Here is a 21,774-nt window from a genome sequence, read left to right as displayed (position 1 = left end):
GCTAGCAGTCCATCTATTTTGTTGATCTTTTCAAAAAACCAGCTCCTGGATTCATTGATTTTTGTGGAGGGTTTTTTGCATCTCTGTCTCCTTCAATTCTGCTCTAAACTTAGTTATTTTTTGCCTTCTGCTAGCTTTTGAATTTGTTTGCTCTTGCTTCTCTAGTTCTTTTAATTGTGATATTAAGGTGTTGATTTTAGATCTTTCCTGTTTTCTCTTGTGGGCATTTAGTGCTATAAATTTCCGTGTACACACTGCTTTGAATGCATCCCAGAGATTCTGGTATGTTGTGTCTTTGTTCTCATTGGTTTCAAAGAACATCTTTATTTCTGCCTTCATTTCGTTATTTACCCGGTAGTCATTCAGGAGCAGGTTGTTCAATTTCCATGTAGTTGTGTGGTTTTTTTGTTTGTTTGTTTGTTTGTTTGTTTTTTTTTACTGAGTTTCACTCTTGTTGCCCAGGCTGGAGTGCAATGGTGTGATCTTGGCTCACTGCAACCTCCGCCTCCCGGGTTCAAGCAATTCTCCTGCCTCAACCTCCCGAGTATGTGGGATTATAGGCATGCGCCTATAATTTTTTATTATAGTTTTTTTGTATTTTTAGTAGAGACGGGGTTTCTCCATGTTGGTCAGGCTGGTCTCAAACTCCCGACCTCAGGTGATCTGCCCTCCTTGGCCTCCCAAAGTGCTGGGATTACAGGCGTGAGCGACTGTGCCCGGCAGTTGTGGGGTTTTGAGTGAGTTTCTTAATCCTGAGTTCTAATTTGATTGCACTGTGGTCTGAGAGACAGTTTGTTGTGATTTCTGTTCTTTTACATTTGCTGAGGAGTGCTTTACTTCCAATTATGTGGTCAATTTTAGAATAAGTGCGATGTGGTGCTGGGAAGAATGTATATTCTGTTGATTTGGGGTGGAGACTTCTGTAGGTGTCTATTAGGTCTGCTTGGTGCAGAGTTGAGTTCAAGCCCTGGATATCCTTGTTAACCTTCTGTCTCGTTGATCTGTCTAATATTGACAGTGGGATGTTAATGTCTCCCATTATTATTGTGTGGGAGTCTAAATCTCTTTTTAGGTCTCTCAGGACTTTATGAATCTGGGTGCTCCTGTGTTTGGTGCATATATATTTAGGATAGTTAGCTCTTTTTGTTGAATTGATCCGTTTACCATGATGTAATGGCCTTCTTTGTCTCTTTTGATCTTTGTTGGTTTAAAGTCTGTTTTATCAGAGACTAGGATTGCAACCCCTGCTTTTTTTTTGCTTTCCATTTGCTTGTTAGATCTTCCTCCACCCCTTTATTTTGAGCCTATGTGTGTCTCTGAACGTGAGATGGGTTTCCTGAATACAGCACACTGATGGGTCTTGACTCTTTATCCAATTTGCCAGTCTGTGTCTTTTAGTTGGGGCGTTTAGCCCATTTACATTTAAGGTTAATATTGTTATGTGTGAATTTGATCCTGTCATTATGATGTTAGCTGGTTATTTTGCCATTAATTGATACAGTTTCTTCATAGAATTGATGGTCTTTACAATTTGGCATGTTTTTGTGGTGGCTGGTACCGGTTGTTCCTTTCCATGTTTAGTGCTTCCTTCAGGAGTTCTTGTAAGGCAGGCCTGGTGGTGACACAATCTGTCAGCATTTGCTTGTCTGTAAAGGATTTTATTTCTCCTTCACTTAGGAAGCTTAGTTTGGCTGGATATGAAATTCTGAATTGAAAATTCTTTTCTTTAAGAATGTTGAATATTGGCCCCCACTCTCCTCTGGCTTGTAGGGTTTCTGCCAAGAGAGCAGCTGTTAGTCTGATGGGCGTCCCTTTGTGGGTAACCCGACATTTCTTTCTGGCTGCCCTTAACATTTTTTCCTTCGTTTCAACCATGGTGAATCTGACAATTATGTGTCTTGGAGTTGCTCTTCTCGAGGAGTATCTTTGTGGTGTTCTCTGTATTTCCTGGATTTGAATGTTGGCCTGCCTTGCTAGGTTGGGGAAGTTCTCCTGGATAATATCCTGAAGAGTGTTTTCCAAGTTGGTTCCATTCTCCCTGTCACTTTGAGGTATACCAATCAGACGTAGATTTGGTCTTTTCACATAGTCCCATATTTCTTGAAGGCTTTGTTTATTTCTTTTTACTCTTTTTTCTCTATTCTTGTCTTCTCACTTTATTTCATTAATTTGATCTTCAATCACTGATATCCTTTTTTCCACTTGATCGAATCAGCTATTGAAGCGTGTGCATGTGTCACAAAGTTCTCATGCCGTGGTTTTCAGCTCCATCAGGTCATTTAAGGTCTTTTCTAAACTGTTTATTCTAGTTAGCCATTTGTCTAACCTTTTTTCAAGGTTTTTAGCTTCTTGCGATGGGTTAGAACATGCTCCTTTAGCTTGGAGAAGTTTGTTATTACCGACCTTCTGAAGCCTACTTCTGTCATCTCCTCAAAGTCATTCTCCATCCAGCTTTGTTCCATTGCTGGCGAAGAGCTGTGGTCCTTGGGAGAAGAGGCGCTCTGGTTTTTAGAATATTCAGTTTTTCTGCTCTGGTTTCTCCTCATCTTTGTGGTTTCGTCTACTTTTGGTCTTTGATGTTGGTGACCTACAGATCAGGTTTTGGTGTGGATGTCCTTTTTGTTGATGTTGATGCTATTTCTTTCTGTTAGTTAGTTTTCCTGCTAACAGTCATGTCCCTCAGCTGCAGATCTGTTGGAATTTGCTAGAGGTCCACTCCAGACACTGTTTGCCTGGGTATCACCAGCAGAGGCTGCAGAACAGCAAATATTACAGAATGGCAAATATTGCTACCTGATCCTTTCTCTGGAAGCTACATCTCAGAGGGGCACCTGCCTGTATGAGGTGTCTGTCAGCCCCTACTGGGAGGTGTCTCCCAGTTAGGCTACACGGGGCTCAGAGACCCACTTGAGGAGGCAGTCTGTCCGTTCTCAGAGCTGAAATGCGATGCTGGGAGAACCACTGCTCTCTTCGGAGCTATCAGACAAGGACGTTTAAGTCTGCAGAAGTTTCTGCTGCCTTTTGTTCAGCTATGCCCTCGCCACAGAGGTGGAGTCTATAGAGGCAGTAGGCCTTGCTGAGCTGCGGTGGCCTCCGCCCAGTTCGAGCTTCCCAGCCACTTCGTTTACCTATTCAAGCCTCAGCAATGGAGGACGCCCCTCCCCACACCAGGCTGCAGCCTCGCAGGTTGATCTCAGACTGCTGCACTAGTAGTGAGCAAGGCTCCATGGGTGTGGGACCTGCCGAGCCAGGCATGGGAGAGAATCTTCTGGTCTGCTGGCTGCTAAGACCATGGGAAAAGCACAGTATTTGGTCAGGAGTGTCCTGTTTTTCCAGCCACAGTCTGTCATGGCTTCCCTCAGGTAGGAAAGGGAAATCCTCCGACCCCTTGTGCTTCCTGGGTGAGGCGATGCCACACCCTTCTTCGGCTCGCCCTCTGTGGCATCCACCCACTGTCCAACCAGTCCCAGTGAGATGAACCAGGTACCTCAATTGGAAATGCAGAAATCACTTGTCTTCTGCATCGGTCACGCTGGGAGCTGCAGACTGGAGCTGTTCCTATTTGACCATCATGGAATGGAAGGCGATTTTTTTTTAACTGTTTAATCAGCCTTGCATTTCTGGAATAAATGCTACTTTTATTATGATGTATTATCATTTTTAAGTTAATTAAGTTAAGGAAATTCTCTTCTATTCCTAGATTTCTGAGAGTTTTTAACATCATGAATGGATACTGAATTTTTTTAGGATGTTTTTGCAGCAAGTATTGATATGATCATGTGATTTTTCCTAGTCTGTTAATTGATTTTCTAATGTTGGACTAGTGTTGTATGTTTGGGATGTATTTCACTTGGCTATAATGTATTGCTCTTTTTATATATTGCTGGATTAGATTTGTTAATATTTTGTTAAGGATTTTTGCATGTATATTCAAGAGGGATGATGTTCCTCATTCTGAAGAAATTTGTAGCATTCATTGCTTATTAGAAAAGAAGGAAGATCTCAAATCAGTTATTTAACCTATCATTTTAAGAAACTAGAAAAAGAGAAGCATGTCATATCCAAAGTATGCAAAAAGAAAAAAAAATTATAAAGATGAAAGTAGAAATCAATGAAATAGAAAACAGAAAGTCAACCAAACCAATAGTTAAGTTAGTTCTTTAAAAGATTAATAAAATATATCAACATCAAGCCAGACTGATTAGGAATGTAAAAGAAGAGTCAGACATCACTAAAATGAGCAATGAGAGAAGGGATGTTTTGATATATTTTTGGTAATATCTTCTAATATGCTTTTACTTTTAGCTATCTATGCTCTTATAATTAAGTACAGTTTCTTGTAAAGTTTTCTGACAGTCAGTGAGCCTCTAATTCAAGTGCTTAGACAATTTGAATATAATGTTTTTTTCTTTTTTTTTTTTTTGAGACAGTTTCGCTTTCATTGACCAAGCTGGAGTACAGTGGTGCTATCTCGGCTCACTGTGACCTCTGCCTTCTGGTTTCAAGTGATTCTCCTGCCTCAGCCTCCCGAGTAGCTGGGATTACAGGTGCCCGCCACCATGCCCAGCTAATTTTTTTACTTTTAGTAGAGACAGGGTTTCACCATGTTGGCCAGGCTGGTCTTGAACTCCTGACCTCGTGATCCGCCTGCCTTGGCCTCCCAAAGTGCTGGGATTACAGGTGTGCGCCACCGTGCCCGCCTCCGTGCCCAGCTGAATTTAATGTAATTGTTGATATGGCTGCATATAAAGCGATCATCTCGTTATTTTCTATTCGTTTCATCTCTACTTTGTTCTTATTTCTTCTTCTTATGCCATCTTTTGAGGATTTAAAAAAAATGAACGATTTTTTTCTCCACTTTTGTCCTAGTAGCTATACTTCTTTTATTTTTTTAGTAGTTGCCCTACCATTTGCAAAATACACTTTTGGATTATCATAGTCTACTTTCAAATTGTATTAATATTATAGGCCATCGTGTATAATGTCAGAAGCTTGTAACAGTACACTTCCATTCATTCCTCACAATCTTTGTGCTACTTGTGCCCTATAGTTTGCACCTGTATATGTTATAAACCCCATGATACATTGTTAGTATTTTTGCTTTAAACAATTATCATTTGAAACACTTTGAAAATGAGATAAAAGTTCTCTATATCTTCCCACTTATTTAGAGTATTAATCACTTTCATTCTTTTGCATATCGTAGATTTACATGTGGTGTCTTTTGTTTGGCCTGTAGAATATCCTTTAACATTACTTATAGTGTAGGTTTCCTGGTGAAAAATTATCCCAATTTTTGTGTGTCTGAAGAAGTCTTTATTTTGCCTTTACTTAATGAAGACATTTTGTAGTTTTCTCAGTTTTTAGTTTGTTTCCTCTCTTAGTTCTTTAAAGAGATTACTCCATTGTCTTCTGTCTTGCATTGTTTCTGACCAGAAATCTGCTTTAATATTTTTGTTCATTTTCACATGTGTCTTTTTGCTCTTGTTGCTCTTAAGATTTTATTACTGGTGTTCAGCATTTTGATTATGATGTACTCTGTTGTATTTTTATTCATATTTCTTTTATTTGGGGATTGTTGAGCTTCTTGGATTTGTATGTTCATAGTGTTTATTAAGTTTGGATAATTTTTGGCTGGTATTTTTATTGTTCATCCATTTTTCTACTTTTATTTGGGACTCCAGTTACATGCATGTTGGATCATTTGATATTTCCCATTCTTCTCCAGTACTGTTTTTTTCTTTCTTTTCCTCCTTTTCTTTTTCTTCTTTTTCCTTTTCTTAGTATTTTTTTCACTTTGTCATTTATTTGGATAATTTCTATTGCTATATTATTATGTTTATTGCTATTTTCTTCTGCAGTGCCAAATTTACTGTTAACAATTTTCAAAGTGCCTTTACCTTAAATTATTGTCTATTTCGTCTCTAAAAATTTAATTTTTTTTTTTTTTTTTTTTTGAGACAGTGTGTCGCTCTGTTACCCAGGATGGAGTGCAGTGGCATGATCTCTGCTCACTGCAACCTCCACCTCCCGGGTTCAAGTGATTCTCTTGCCTCAGCCTCCTGAGTAGCTGAGATTACAGGTGAGCACCACCATGTCCAGCTGATTTTTGTATTTTTAGTAGAGACGGGGTTTCACCATGTTGGCCAGTCTAGTCTCAAACGCCTGACCCTGTAATCCTCCCGCCTTGGCCTCCCAAAGTGCTGGGATTACAGGTGTGAGCTGCTGTGCCTGGTCAAAAATTTTTACAGTTGTTTTTTCTTTCCTTCTTTTGCTAATGCTTTCACATACCTACCTGAACATATAGAGTATGTTTATATGATCGAGTTTAACATTGTTAGCTAACATTAAAATTGTTTGCTAATTCAGTAATTGTTGTAATTTCTGCGTTTGTTATTATTTGATATTTCTTCTGGTTGTGGGCCGTATTATTCTGCTTACTTGCATTTCCGTACATCCTTCCCAACATGTGTTGTTATCTGTATGATTATAGCCATCCTTGTGGGTTTGAAGTAGTATTTTGTTGTGGGTTTTGATTTGCCTTTTCCTGATGACAAAAGATGTTGAACATTTTTCTTTTTCTTTTTTTGAGACAGAGTCTCGCCCTGTCACCCAGGCTGGAGTGCAGTGGTGCAAGATCTTGGCTCACTACAACCTCTGCCTCCTGGGTTCAAGTGATTCTCGTGCCTCAGCCTCCTGAGTAGCTGCGATTACAGATGCCCACCACCATGCCTGGCTGATTTTTGTATTGTTAGTAGAGACAGGGTCTCACCATGTTGGCCAGGCCTGTTTCGAACTCCTGGCCTCAAGTGATCTGCCTGCCTTGGCCTCCCAAAGTGCTGGGATTACAGGTGTGAGCTGCCATGCCTGGCCACATTTTTCTATTTTTAGAATTGATTTTTATCTATTTATTTTTTAGAGACAGGGTCTCACCTTATTGCCCAGGCTGGAGTGCAATGGCATGAACATCTTTTCATGTGCTTGCTGTTGATTTATATATCTTATTTGGAGAAATGTTAATTCATATTCTTTTCCCATTTTTAAATTGTGTCATCTTTTTGTTTTAGAGTTGTAGAATTTTTTTAAATATATATTCTGGATATAAATCCCTTATTAGATCCATGGCTTGCAATTTTTTTTTCCATTTTATGTTTTTTCCCCCCTATTTTCTTTTTGGTGTCCTTTGAAATAAAAGTTTTAAATTTTGATGAAGTCCTATTTACCTAGTTTTTTCTTTGGTTGTTTGTATTTTTGCTGTCAAATCTGAAGCTATTTTGTTATTCAAGGTTATGAACATTTGTTGTTATGTTTTCTTTGAAGAGTTAGGTAGTTTTAGCTCTTACATATAGACCTTTGGTCCACTTTGAGTTAATTTTTATACATGGTGTGAGATAGGGGTCCAACTTCATTTTCTTACATATGGATATCTAATTGTCCCAGTACCATTTACTGAAAAGACTATACCTTCTGGCCAGGCACGGTGGCTCATGCCTGTAATCCCAGCACTTTGGGAGGCCGAGGCGAGTGGATCATGAGGTCAGGAGATCGAGACCATCCTGGCTAACATGGTGAAAACCCTGTCTCTAATAAAAATACAAAAAATTAGCCGGGCATGGTAGTGGGTGCCTGTAGTCCCACCTACTCAAGAGGCTGAGGCAGGAGCATGGCGTGAACCCAGGAGGCGGAGCTTGCAGTGAGCCGAGATCACACCACTGCACTCCAGCCTGCGCAACAGAGCAAGTCTCCATCTCAAAAAAAAAACAAAAAACAAAAAACAAACCCACAAAAGACTATACCTTCTTTATTGAATTGTTGTGGCAACCTTGTTGAATTGATTATAAGGGTGTATTATTTCTGGATTCTCAATTGTATTATATCAATTTATATATCTATCCTTAGCTATATGTCTATATTACACTGTCTTGATTACTGTAGTTTTGTAGTAAGTTATAAAACCTAGAAGTATGAGTCCTTCAGTTCGATTCTTTTCAAGATTGTTTTGGTTATTCTGGGTCTCTTGCATTTCCATATGAATTTTAGGATCAGCCTGTCAGTTTCTGCCAGAAAAAGTAGCTAGGATTTGATAAAGGATTATTTTGAATTAGACTGATTTGGGGAGTATTGCCATTGTAACAACATTAAGCCTTCTGGTCCACGTACATAGAATGTTTTTCCACCTATTTAGGTATTGAATTAAAAATTTTTTCAGTGTGTTTTACGGTTTTTAGCATACAAGTCTTATACTTCTTTTAAAAATGTGTTTCTGTTTTTTTGTTTTTGATGTTATTGTGAGATTTTCTTGATTTCATTTTTAGATTGTTTATCGCTAATATATAAAAATCCAATTGATTTTTGCATATTAATCTCATATCCTGCAACCTTCCTAAACTTATTAATTCTAATTTTTTTTTAGTGGATTCTTTAGGATTTTCTACATACAGGATCATGTTATCTTGAAACAGACAATTTTACTTCTTCCTTTCCAATCTAGACCGACCGACCTACCTACCTACCTAGCTACCTACCTTCCTTCCTTCCTTCCTTCCTTTTCTTTCTCTCTTTCTTTCTTTCTTTCTCTCTTTCTTTCTTTCTTTCTTTTTCTTTTTGTCTAATTGTCAGGTTAGATTGTACAGTATATTGGTGAATAGGTACTGAGAGTGGATATCCTTGTCTTGTTCCTGATCTTAGGGGAAGGCATCCAGTCTTTCACCATTAATTATAATGTTAACTCTGGACTTTTTTTTTTGGCGTAATTATGGTTTGTTGGAGCCTCAATCTCCTAGGCTTCAGTGATCTCCAACCTCAGCCTCCTGAGCAGCTGGCACCACAGATGCATACCACCACACCTGGCTAAGTTTTAAATTTTTTTGTATAGATGGTGTCTCACTGTGTTGCCCAGAGTGGTCTTGAACAGCTAGGCTCAAGTGATCCTCCCACCTCAGCCTCCCAAAGTGTTGGGATTACAGGTGTGAGCCACTGTGCCTGGCCTGGCCTTTTCATTGATCCCCTTTGTCAAGTTAAGAAGTTCCCTTATCTAGTTTTCTGTTTTTCCCATGAAAGGGTGTTGGATTTTGTCAGATGCCTTTTTTCTGTGTTTTTTTTTTTTGATACAATCATGTTTTTTTCCCTGTATTTTATTAATACAGGATATTACATTGATTTTCAGATATTAACCAATCTTACTTTCCTCTTGTTTGTGATATACCATCCCTTTTATATTTTGCTGGATTTGTTTTGCTGGTATTTCTTTGATGATTTTTTTGGTCAATATTTACACAGTATATTGATCTGTACTTTGCTGCTGATATCTTTGTCATGTTTTTAACATCAGGGTGGTATTGGCATCATACGATGTGTTGGGAAGTATTCTCTCACCTTCTAGTTTTTAGAAAATTTCATGAAGGATTGGCATTAATACTTTTTTTAAGACTAATGATATTTTAATTTTTGTTTTTGTCTTTTAGGATTCTCCTTTTACAAACGCAGGAATGGGATCTAATCTAAATCTGTTAGGTGAAATTGAGTGTGATGCCAGCATAATGGACGGAAAATCCTTAAATTTTGGAGCAGTTGGAGCGCTGAGTGGTATGTGGCATTATGACCTACTATCTTTGGAAAATCATGCGCGTGACCATTTTATGCATTCTAAAGATGGTTACAGTCTTTTTCACCATTTCTGCTTGGAATAGTGTTTAAAACAAATGTTCTTTTTTAATTGAATTTAAAACATACAGTCTTAGTTATAAGTAGTTTTTGGTTTGAATTTGATCATTCTCCTGTATCCCTTGAAGAGATTAAAGACATTTAAGACTTGATTTAGAATATTAATTTTACAATTTGAAATACACACTATATTTTTTGTTGTAAAAAATTTCAGGTAATATAAATAAAATTTACCTTTGATCCTCCAAATCTTTTCTTTCTCATTTCCTTTCCCCGTGGGGTTTAACCAGTAAAAATCCAATGCTTTTATCTATATTTTTATGTAATAGAAACACAGTTTTATTTTGTGCCTGTATTTGTTTTCTTAAAAAATAAATGTGTTAATTATTACAAACTTTTTAGATTTAAATATAATCTTTTGGAGATTTTTTCCACATCAGTACATAAAAGATATGTCTCATGTTTTATAATTCATTTATTAAAGCAAAATATACACGAAGTATGTATTTTATGTGTACAGCTTCATGAATTTTTAGATGTAGACACCATATAAGCCACCACCTAGATCAAGACATTAAACATTTCCATGTCAAAATGTAGAACATTTTCATAATCTCAGAAGGACCCTTTATGCTTCTCCTTGGTCCATACTTCTTGTGCTCTCCTCCCCCATGCTAACTTTGGGTACCATAGATTAATTTGCCTGTTCCAAAAATTTACATGAGTGGAATCGGACACTTCCGTGTCTGTTTTCTTTTGCTTAATGTTATGCCTGTGAGATGGATCCATGTTTTGTGTCAGTAGTATTTTATTTTTTACCACTTAGTAGTATTTCATTGAATGGATATACCATAACTTCTGTATTTACTCTCCTCTTAATGGGCATATGAAATTTCTAGCTTTTTACTTTTTTGAGTAAAGCTTCAGTGAATATTATTTTACATGTCTTTTGGTAGACATATGTACTTCTGTTTTTTTTTTTTTTTTGAGATGGAGTCTCATTCTGTTACCCAGCCTGGAGTGCAGTGGTGCAATCTCGGCTCACTGCAACCTCTGCCTCCTGGGTTCAATTGATTCTTCTTCCTCAGCCTCCCAAGTAGCTGGGATTACAGGCACCGACCACAGTGCCTGGCTAATTTTTGCATTTTTAGTAGAAACAGGGTTTCACCATGTTGGCCAGGCTGGTCTTGAACTCCTGACCTCAAGTGATCTGCTGGCCTCAGCCTCCCAAAGTGCTGGGATTATAGGCGTGAGCCACCGTGCCTGGCCACATATGTACTTCTTTAGGTACATATACATATATATTTTGTTTTAATAGATACTGCCGGTTTTCAAAATTAATTGTTGCAATTTATACTCCCACTAGCAGTGTAGGAGCTTTTCAGTTACTCTGCATCCTTGCCAATTTTTGGTATTGTTAATTGTTTTTAAAATTCAGCCATTTTGATATGTGTGTAGTGGTATTATTGAGTGTCCCCAGTGACTTATGTGTGTAGTGGTATTCAATTTGAGTGTCCCTAGTGACTTATAAGAGCCTTTTCATATGCTTATTGACCATTTAGATAGCCTTGTTGAGAAGTGCATATTTGCATCTTTTGCAGATTTTTATTTGATTATATCTTTTATTGATTTGTTGGAGTATTTTAAATATTTTACATACAAATCCTTTGTAAGATACATGTATTATGGATATCTTCTCCCAGTCTGTGGTTTGCCTTTGCAGTCTCTTAATGGTGTTTTTTGATGAATAGAAGTTTCTGATTTTAGTGAAGTTTAAGTTAGCAACCTTTTCTTTTGTGATTAACTCTTTGTATTTTAAGAAGTTTTTGCCTGTTCAAAGTTATGAAGATAATCTTCATTCTTTTCTTTCTGTAATTTTATTGTTTTTATCCTTCACGTTTAGCTTTCTTATCAAGCTCAGATTAATTTTTGTATATGTAACATAGGGGTCAACATTTATTTATTTTTTCCTCATATGGATATCCAAATGGTCCATTGCCCTCTATTGAAAGGAAGTCTTTTCCTCACAGAATTGTGTTGGGAAATTAGGTGACTGTGTGGTAATTTATTTCTGTACCCTGTTATGGCTGCTTTCAAAAATGAATTGGGGACTTTTTTTTTCCCCATTCTTTGAAAAGGTTTGTATATGATTGGAATAATTTCTTTTTAATTGTTTGAAGGAATTCATAAATTATTTCAAATTAATGGGGTTTTCTTTGTGGGAAGTTTTAAAAAGTAGTATTCAATATTTTTAACATTTATATGATTATATTTTATTTTTCATGTGCGTTTTTCTAGGAATTTGTCTATTTCATATAAGTTGTCAAATTTATTTGCCTGAAGACATTTTAGTTAGCTTTCTTTATTGATTTCTAGTTTAATTCCACTGTGGCCAGAGAATATACTATGTATGATACCAATCCCTTGAAGCTTTTAGAGACTTGCTGTATGGGCCAGATTATGGTGTGTTTTGGTAAATTTCCCTGTGAACTTCAAAAGAATATGTATTCTGGAGTTGTTGAGTACAGTGCTCTGTGTGTGTCACTTAGGTCAATTTGGTTATTTATTTGTTCTGATCTTTTATATCCTTTCTTTTTTGTGGTAGTTAAGAAAGCGTGGTTCAATTAGTTTTAATTTTAATTTCTCTTATTATGAAGTTTTATTGGTATTTAATAAAATTTTGTGTGTTTGAAGGCCATTAGCATTTCTCTGTGTACTAGCTGTTCATACCTCTTGTGTGGCTTGCCTTTTAACTCTGTTTTTATGTCCTTAATCATATTGGAATTAAACATTTTTGTTTGTCAGACTTACTACTTTCTCTTTTGTGGCTTTTGTATTTTGTATTTCTTAAAGTCTCTCATAATTTATAAGCACAATTTACTTGTATTTTCTTCTAACATATGTATAGTTTATTTTTCATTTACCTCTTGAATGCATTTTTTTTCTGAAATGACTGCAAATTGTTCCTACGTAGTTAATTGAATAACAATAAGTACAGTTTATTAAATGACAGTAATACCGTAGGCATTGTTCTACAGTGGTTTACATATTTATTTATTTGTTTATTTTTGAGATGGAGTCTCGCTTTGGATGTTGGCCGAGGTTGGAGTGCAGTGGTGCGATCTTGGCTCACTGCAACCTCTGCCTCCTGGGTTCAAGTGATTCTCCTGCCTCAGCCTCCTGAGTAACTGGGATAACAGGTGTGTGCCACCACGCCTGGCTAATTTTTATATTTTTAGTAGAGATGGGTTTCACCATGCCGGCTAAGCTGGTCTTGAACTCCTGACCTCAGATGATCCACCCACCAGCCTCCTAAAGTGCTGAGATTGCAGGCGTGAGCCACCGCATCCAGCCCAGTGGTTTACATATTTTAAATCATTTAGTTCTCACAATACCCTTATGAGGCCTATGCTTTTATCCTATGTAATACTGTTATGAGGCCTATGCTTTTATCCTATGTAATACCATTATGAGGCCTATGCTTTTATCCTATGTAATACCATTATGAGGCCTATGCTTTTATCCTATGTAATACCATTATGAGGTCTATGCTTTTATCCTATGTAATACCATTATGAGGCCTATGCTTTTATCCTATGTAATACCATTATGAGGCCTATGCTTTTATCCTATGTAATACTGTTATGAGGCCTATGCTTTTATCCTATGTAATACCATTATGAGGCCTATGCTTTTATCCTATGTAATACTGTTATGAGGCCTATGCTTTTATCCTATGTAATACCATTATGAGGTCTATGCTTTTATCCTATGTAATACCATTATGAGGTCTATGCTTTTATCCTATGTAATACCATTATGAGGTCTATGCTTTTATCCTATGTAATACCATTATGAGGTCTATGCTTTTATCCTATGTAATACTGTTATGAGGCCTATGCTTTTATCCTATGTAATACCATTATGAGGCCTATGCTTTTATCCTATGTAATACCATTATGAGGCCTATGCTTTTATCCTATGTAATACCCTTATGAGGTCTATGCTTTTATCCTATGTAATACTGTTATGAGGCCTATGCTTTTATCCTATGTAATACCATTATGAGGTCTATGCTTTTATCCTATGTAATACTGTTATGAGGCCTATGCTTTTATCCTATGTAATACCATTATGAGGCCTATGCTTTTATCCTATGTAATACTGTTATGAGGCCTATGCTTTTATCCTATGTAATACCATTATGAGGCCTATGCTTTTATCCTATGTAATACCATTATGAGGTCTATGCTTTTATCCTATGTAATACCATTATGAGGTCTATGCTTTTATCCTATGTAATACCCTTATGAGGCCTATGCTTTTATCCTATGTAATACCATTATGAGGCCTATGCTTTTATCCTATGTAATACCATTATGAGGTCTATGCTTTTATCCTATGTAATACCATTATGAGGTCTATGCTTTTATCCTATGTAATACCCTTATGAGGCCTATGCTTTTATCCTATGTAATACCATTATGAGGCCTATGCTTTTATCCTATGTAATACCCTTATGAGGCCTATGCTTTTATCCTATGTAATACCGTTATGAGGCCTATGCTTTTATCCTATGTAATACCGTTATGAGGTCTATGCTTTTATCCTATGTAATACCGTTATGAGGCCTATGCTTTTATCCTATGTAATACTGTTATGAGGCCTATGCTTTTATCCTATGTAATACCCTTATGAGGCCTATGCTTTTATCCTATGTAATACCATTATGAGGCCTATGCTTTTATCCTATGTAATACCATTATGAGGCCTATGCTTTTATCCTATGTAATACCATTATGAGGCCTATGCTTTTATCCTATGTAATACCATTATGAGGCCTATGCTTTTATCCTATGTAATACTGTTATGAGGCCTATGCTTTTATCCTATGTAATACTGTTATGAGGCCTATGCTTTTATCCTATGTAATACTGTTATGAGGTCTATGCTTTTATCCTATGTAATACCGTTATGAGGCCTATGCTTTTATCCTATGTAATACTGTTATGAGGTCTATGCTTTTATCCTATGTAATACTGTTATGAGGCCTATGCTTTTATCCTATGTAATACCGTTATGAGGCCTATGCTTTTATCCTATGTAATACCATTATGAGGCCTATGCTTTTATCCTATGTAATACCATTATGAGGCCTATGCTTTTATCCTATGTAATACCATTATGAGGTCTATGCTTTTATCCTATGTAATACCGTTATGAGGCCTATGCTTTTATCCTATGTAATACCATTATGAGGTCTATGCTTTTATCCTATGTAATACTGTTATGAGGCCTATGCTTTTATCCTATGTAATACTGTTATGAGGCCTATGCTTTTATCCTATGTAATACCATTATGAGGCCTATGCTTTTATCCTATGTAATACCATTATGAGGCCTATGCTTTTATCCTATGTAATACCATTATGAGGTCTATGCTTTTATCCTATGTAATACCATTATGAGGCCTATGCTTTTATCCTATGTAATACCGTTATGAGGCCTATGCTTTTATCCTATGTAATACCGTTATGAGGCCTATGCTTTTATCCTATGTAATACCCTTATGAGGTCTATGCTTTTATCCTATGTAATACCCTTATGAGGCCTATGCTTTTATCCTATGTAATACCCTTATGAGGTCTATGCTTTTATCCTATGTAATACCCTTATGAGGCCTATGCTTTTATCCTATGTAATACTGTTATGAGGCCTATGCTTTTATCCTATGTAATACTGTTATGAGGCCTATGCTTTTATCCTATGTAATACCATTATGAGGCCTATGCTTTTATCCTATGTAATACCATTATGAGGCCTATGCTTTTATCCTATGTAATACCATTATGAGGTCTATGCTTTTATCCTATGTAATACCATTATGAGGTCTATGCTTTTATCCTATGTAATACCATTATGAGGTCTATGCTTTTATCCTATGTAATACCATTATGAGGCCTATGCTTTTATCCTATGTAATACCATTATGAGGTCTATGCTTTTATCCTATGTAATACCATTATGAGGTCTATGCTTTTATCCTATGTAATACCATTATGAGGCCTATGCTTTTATCCTATGTAATACCATTATGAGGCCTATGCTTTTATCCTATGTAATACTGTTATGAGGCCTATGCTTTTATCCTATGTAATACCCTTATGAGGTCTATGCTTTTATCCTATGTAATACCGTTATGAGGCCTATGCTTTTATCCTATGTAATACCCTTATGAGGTCTATGCTTTTATCCTATGTAATACCCTTATGAGGCCTATGCTTTTATCCTATGTAATACTGTTATGAGGCCTATGCTTTTATCCTATGTAATACTGTTATGAGGCCTATGCTTTTATCCTATGTAATACCATTATGAGGCCTATGCTTTTATCCTATGTAATACCATTATGAGGCCTATGCTTTTATCCTATGTAATACCATTATGAGGTCTATGCTTTTATCCTATGTAATACCATTATGAGGTCTATGCTTTTATCCTATGTAATACCATTATGAGGTCTATGCTTTTATCCTATGTAATACCATTATGAGGCCTATGCTTTTATCCTATGTAATACCATTATGAGGTCTATGCTTTTATCCTATGTAATACCATTATGAGGTCTATGCTTTTATCCTATGTAATACCATTATGAGGCCTATGCTTTTATCCTATGTAATACCATTATGAGGCCTATGCTTTTATCCTATGTAATACTGTTATGAGGCCTATGCTTTTATCCTATGTAATACCATTATGAGGTCTATGCTTTTATCCTATGTAATACCATTATGAGGCCTATGCTTTTATCCTATGTAATACCATTATGAGGTCTATGCTTTTATCCTATGTAATACTGTTATGAGGCCTATGCTTTTATCCTATGTAATACCATTATGAGGCCTATGCTTTTATCCTATGTAATACTGTTATGAGGCCTATGCTTTTATCCTATGTAATACCATTATGAGGCCTATGCTTTTATCCTATGTAATACCATTATGAGGCCTATGCTTTTATCCTATGTAATACTGTTATGAGGCCTATGCTTTTATCCTATGTAATACTGTTATGAGGTCTATGCTTTTATCCTATGTAATACTGTTATGAGGCCTATGCTTTTATCCTATGTAATACCATTATGAGGTCTATGCTTTTATCCTATGTAATACCATTATGAGGCCTATGCTTTTATCCTATGTAATACCATTATGAGGCCTATGCTTTTATCCTATGTAATACTGTTATGAGGCCTATGCTTTTATCCTATGTAATACCATTATGAGGCCTATGCTTTTATCCTATGTAATACTGTTATGAGGCCTATGCTTTTATCCTATGTAATACTGTTATGAGGTCTATGCTTTTATCCTATGTAATACTGTTATGAGGCCTATGCTTTTAAATCATTTAGTTCTCACAACACTCTCATGAGGTCTATGTTTTACAGATGAGGAAACTGAGACACAAGAGAGATTGAGTAGTTTGTCCAAGGACGTTGTATTAGTCTGGGTAAAACTAGAAGACAGAAACCATACCATAGTTTAAATAGAAGTTTAATATAAAGAATTATTAAGCAGTGATTGAAGAGTAACTCTATAAACATGGGACGAGAACTCAAAAATGTATCCTAGGGCAGAGAGAGAATACCCGAAGAGGAACATGTTTGGAAGTACGTTTGGACTTCATTGAAGAAGGTGTGGCTATCATTCACTGTATGGCAGAGAAGTTGCTGGGTTACCCAGGCCAGAGCTGGTCTACAGTCATTGTGTGAGTAGGATCAATCCTGTGAGGCAGAGGCAAGCTCAGGCTGGTAGGTGGGCACACAGAGGTCAAGATGCTGTGAGAATTAAACCTCCCTTGGGCAGGATAAAGATTGGGCTTTGGCTCACTACGCAGGCACCCCGTGGAACACTTGCTATGTGTGCCTGTGGGGCTGAGGAGTGGGTGTGGGGATCGATGACCTGAACTAGAGTATGGTCTCATTCTTTCTGGAGCTCTCAGCTATGCTGCTGTGGCACAAATCAGGAGCTGGAGAAAACGTGGTGTTCAAATGCTGGAGAAAGCTGCTCCCTGTGGGCACTTAGCACAGGAGAGTACCACATTGGCTAGAAGTGAAGCCTGGTGAGCAAGATACACTTTCCTCCTACAGTGTTTCTTTAGTGTCCTCTACTGACAAAGCTTACGTATTGTGCTAGCTGGCAAAGGAAACATACTTAGAGGGCCCATATCCATTTTCACACATCAGGCGATAAAGGGTGAATTTGTAGCTGAGAAGCAATAAACTGATTAACTGGAACAGTTACAAAGTAGTCTGACTCCTAGGCTTTTACCTCTATGTTCTTTCTCCCTCTTATGTGTAGTTCATCCTTTTCCTACTGATTTGAAATATTAAATACCTAAATTCAAAAGGGTTTGTTTCTGAACTTTAGCTTTATTCTATTTCATTGACATTTGTTTATTTTGTACTCAAACCACTGTTTTTTAATTAGAATAGCTTCAAATAAAAAAATGATATCTTGCAGGGTAAATAACTCTTCATTTTTCTTTTTCAAAGTTTTATTTTCCTGATTAAGAGTCAGCTTCTCATGTATCATGGAAATCCTTTTGAAGTTTTGATGGAGAATTGGATTTATAAGTTATAAATTGGATTTATAAGTTGTGTTATAAATGTATAAGTTGTAACTTATAACTTATAAATCCAATTTATAACTTATACATTATAAGTTATAACTTATAAATTTATAACAAATTGTTAATTTATAAACAATATAAAGTTATAAATTGGATTTATAAGTTGGATTAAAGATTTGGATTTATAAGTTAACTTGGAAAAGATGAATGTCTTTACAATATTGAATCATCACATCTAGAACTATATTGTTTTAAGAACTAGTAAAGAGATCTGATTTGGGCTTTTCTTTTTTTTGTTTTTGTATTTCATACTTTTTTTATGGAAGATTTGGTATTGAGCTACATTTCTACAATTGGTTTTACTTGGAGTCTGTTGGCCTTAATTTAAATTTTTGTAGTCTCTTTGTATATCCCACTGATGATGTGTTTGTATTAATAATTTCCTGAAAGGCAGGCATATATTAGTGATGAAGGGTATGGTCTCCGATATTAGCTGCCTCCGTGTTAAAACTCAGCGCTGTGATCATGGGCAGGCAACTTAACCCTCTGTATAAATGTTTTCTCGTTAATCAGATAGGATTAATAAGTGTGGTTATATGACAGAATTGAAGGATCCGCTAACTCATCCGATACATTTAAGAATTTGGCACTGGGCCTGGAGCACATTAGGAAATGGTTACTTTCATTGCCTTCCACCATCATCATCATTGTCGTCATCACTGTCATTGTCTTTGTCATTGTCATCCTGACAGTGTTTATCACACTCAAACTGTCCTGTCAGTTCTCCTGGATAAGCACTATCACCTCACTTGTACATACTGGTTAGCCTCTTGGAAAGAATCTGAACCACATTTTAGGTTACAGTCTTTTACACAGTTGGCCTCTTCTCCCACCCTTACCCAATTTGAAGGACATTTCCCCGTTCTGTCTCTGTTGTAGGTGACATTTAAAATTTTTGGCTTATTTTTCCCCCATTAATTTTTCTCTCCAAGGTCAATTTGAAGCTGTTTATAATCATGTTTATTCTTTAAAAGGAATTTATGGTTTTGCGGTCACTAAATGTCTGGAGCATGTATGTAGTTTTGATAATAAGATAGTACCATATTTTCAGTTCATTTTAAAAACTCTATTCTGAAATCTATTAAAAAGGAACCTAATTTAAATATGTAGTATTTCAATTCAGCCTTTGCTTCTATAGCACATGACAAAACATGAGAATATGTATTTTATATTCGTTCTTTTCTTCTAGGTTTTCATACATTTTTTGATTTAACTCTTATTGTTCATGGTTATTAAGGGTTTTCATTAGTATTACTTGATACATCGAAAAAGAATTTCCAAGATATATTCAAGTTGTTTTATTGAAACAACTGCAAAACTGAGTGGGAAACTGGAAGATATTTCTGACATCTTTTTTGCCAATTTTTTTTTTATAGGAATCAAGAACCCAGTCTCAGTTGCCAACAGACTGTTATGTGAAGGGCAGAAGGGCAAGCTCTCGGCTGGCAGAATTCCTCCCTGGTAACCACTTTGTTCTTCCCGACTTTCCCTGTCTTTAGTGCATTTTTATCCACAGAAGGCTGATGCTGTTGGTTACATACCAGGTAGCATGCCTTTGAGAAGAAGACAAACTTTGTTCCGTGATCTTGGAACATTTTGTACAGCTGATAAAGTTTTGGATGGAAAAGAATATTATGGATTAAAGCAGAAAGGGGATCAATGTTCAACTGGGCTCATTTTATTATGAAACTTAAAAAAAACTTACACATTGTAGTCCCGAGTCTAAAGTAATTTTTAATTTTGAGAAGTTCTTAGAATAAAAGTACGTGGAATATAGTAAATAGCCCTTATGAACCTGTGATACAGCTCCAGTAATTACCAGTGTTTTGTTCTTCATCTGTTTCATGCATCTCAGTTTTTTTCCTATAGGGTTTTTTGTTTTTGTTTATTTTTATTTTGTTTTATTTTATTTTTGAGACAGGGTCTCACTCTGTCACCCATGCTGGAGTGCAGTGGCACAGTCATGGCTCACTGCAGCCTTGACCTCCTGGACTCAAGAGATCCTCCTGCCTCAGCCTCCTGAGTAGCTGGGACTACATGCATGTGCCACCGTTCCTGGACATTATTTTTATTTTTTGTAGAGATGGGGTCTTGCTATGCTGCCCAGGCTCATCTCAAACTCCTGGACTCAAGCAATCCTCCTGCCTTGGCCTCCCAGAGAGCTGGGATTATAGGCATGAGCCACTGTGCCTAGCCCCTATAGTATTTTAAAGCAAATCCCCGACATTGTAGTTTACCCTTAAATAGTTTTGTAAGTAATTCTGTGTTTGCAAAACGTAGCCACCATACTGTTAGCATGCCTAACAATATTAAAACTTATGCTTTAATACCTTGTCACACTTAGTCTGTGCTCAGCATGCCTGGTTGTGGAGGTTACATTCATGTTCTGTGTTCAAAGTTGTGGTGACAGTGCTGTAGGAATCACTTTGATTCTACTGTGTTTTGAAGTCACAGAAAATAAATTAATATAGTTTAGAAAAATCTTAAATCCTTTACCCAGATAGATTTCAGATTTTAATTATATATGTCCCAGTTTAATTATGGCACTAGAGAGTCAATTATGAAAAAAAATCTCAAATATTAATTTTTATTATGTGTTTTTGATAAAGCAGTGGTAAGGGAAAGCAAATCTGATTTATTGAGATCCTTTCTAATATGTGTTGGATTGAGTTCAGTAAGTTTCCTGATAACTCTGAAAGTGAGAAAAGCCGGGCGCGGTGGCTCACCCTTGTAACCCCAGCACTTTGGGAGGCTGAGGTGGGCAGATCACGAGATCAGGAGATCGAGACCACGGTGAAACCCCATCTCTACTAAAAGTACAAAAAATTAACCGGGCATGGTGGCGGGCACCTGTAGTCCCAGCTAGAGGCTGAGGCAGGAGAATGGTGTGAACCCAGGAGGTGGAGCTTGCAGTGAGCTGAGATCGCGCCACTTCACTCCAGCCTGGGCGACAGAGCGAGACTCCGTCTCAAAAAAAAAAAAAAAAAAAACTTACACGTGCTTCTGTAATGATTTATATTAAACCCATGCTATTTTGTTTAACTGGTATGAGATTACCAATCCATAATTTACTAAGTGTTTGTTCAGTAGGTGCATGTGGAGTCCTATCCATACCTTTTTAAGGGAGTAATAAGTGCAAAGAGACTGTCTCTGGATTTATATTCTCTGTAATGTGCATTTAAACATGACTGTGTTCTTTCACCCAATATTTCCTATTGTGTGTAAAACTTAATTAACATGAACTAAACAATTTAGAAGACATGTACCCAGTAGGGAGAAAAAGATGTAGTTGTTTGGTTGGCAAGAAAAATAGCATAAACCGTGTAAAAAGTATTTTGAAGTTCACCTACAAATCTACCATAATCCCATTGACCCCACTCCTCATGGCGTTTACCAAGCAGATTCTCAAATTTA

General features: G+C 36.7%; 1 protein-coding gene across 8 annotated transcripts in view; it reads left to right on the top strand.

The window, feature by feature from the left end:
* TASP1 (taspase 1) overlaps positions 1-21,774 on the top strand; it is a 282,614-nt gene that overhangs the window by 41,131 nt on the left and 219,709 nt on the right. For 7 of the 8 annotated variants that reach the window (XR_008517075.2, XM_054542027.2, XM_054542026.2 and 4 more), the window contains 2 exons: positions 9,465-9,585; positions 19,737-19,821. Coding sequence is in view for 7 of the 8 variants with exons in the window: in XM_063720673.1 (XP_063576743.1) it covers positions 9,465-9,585; positions 19,737-19,821 (206 nt within the window). In the remaining variant the exon portion in view is untranslated. Of the gene's footprint in view, positions 1-5,993; positions 6,083-9,464; positions 9,586-19,736; positions 19,822-21,774 lie in introns of those variants that run through there. The other variant, XM_054542028.2, reaches the window with a different exon arrangement.

The sequence above is a fragment of the Pongo abelii genome, chromosome 21 (assembly GCF_028885655.2).
Source record: "Pongo abelii isolate AG06213 chromosome 21, NHGRI_mPonAbe1-v2.0_pri, whole genome shotgun sequence".
Lineage (NCBI taxonomy): Eukaryota > Metazoa > Chordata > Mammalia > Primates > Hominidae > Pongo > Pongo abelii.
This window is presented reverse-complemented; position numbering and strand designations above follow the sequence as displayed.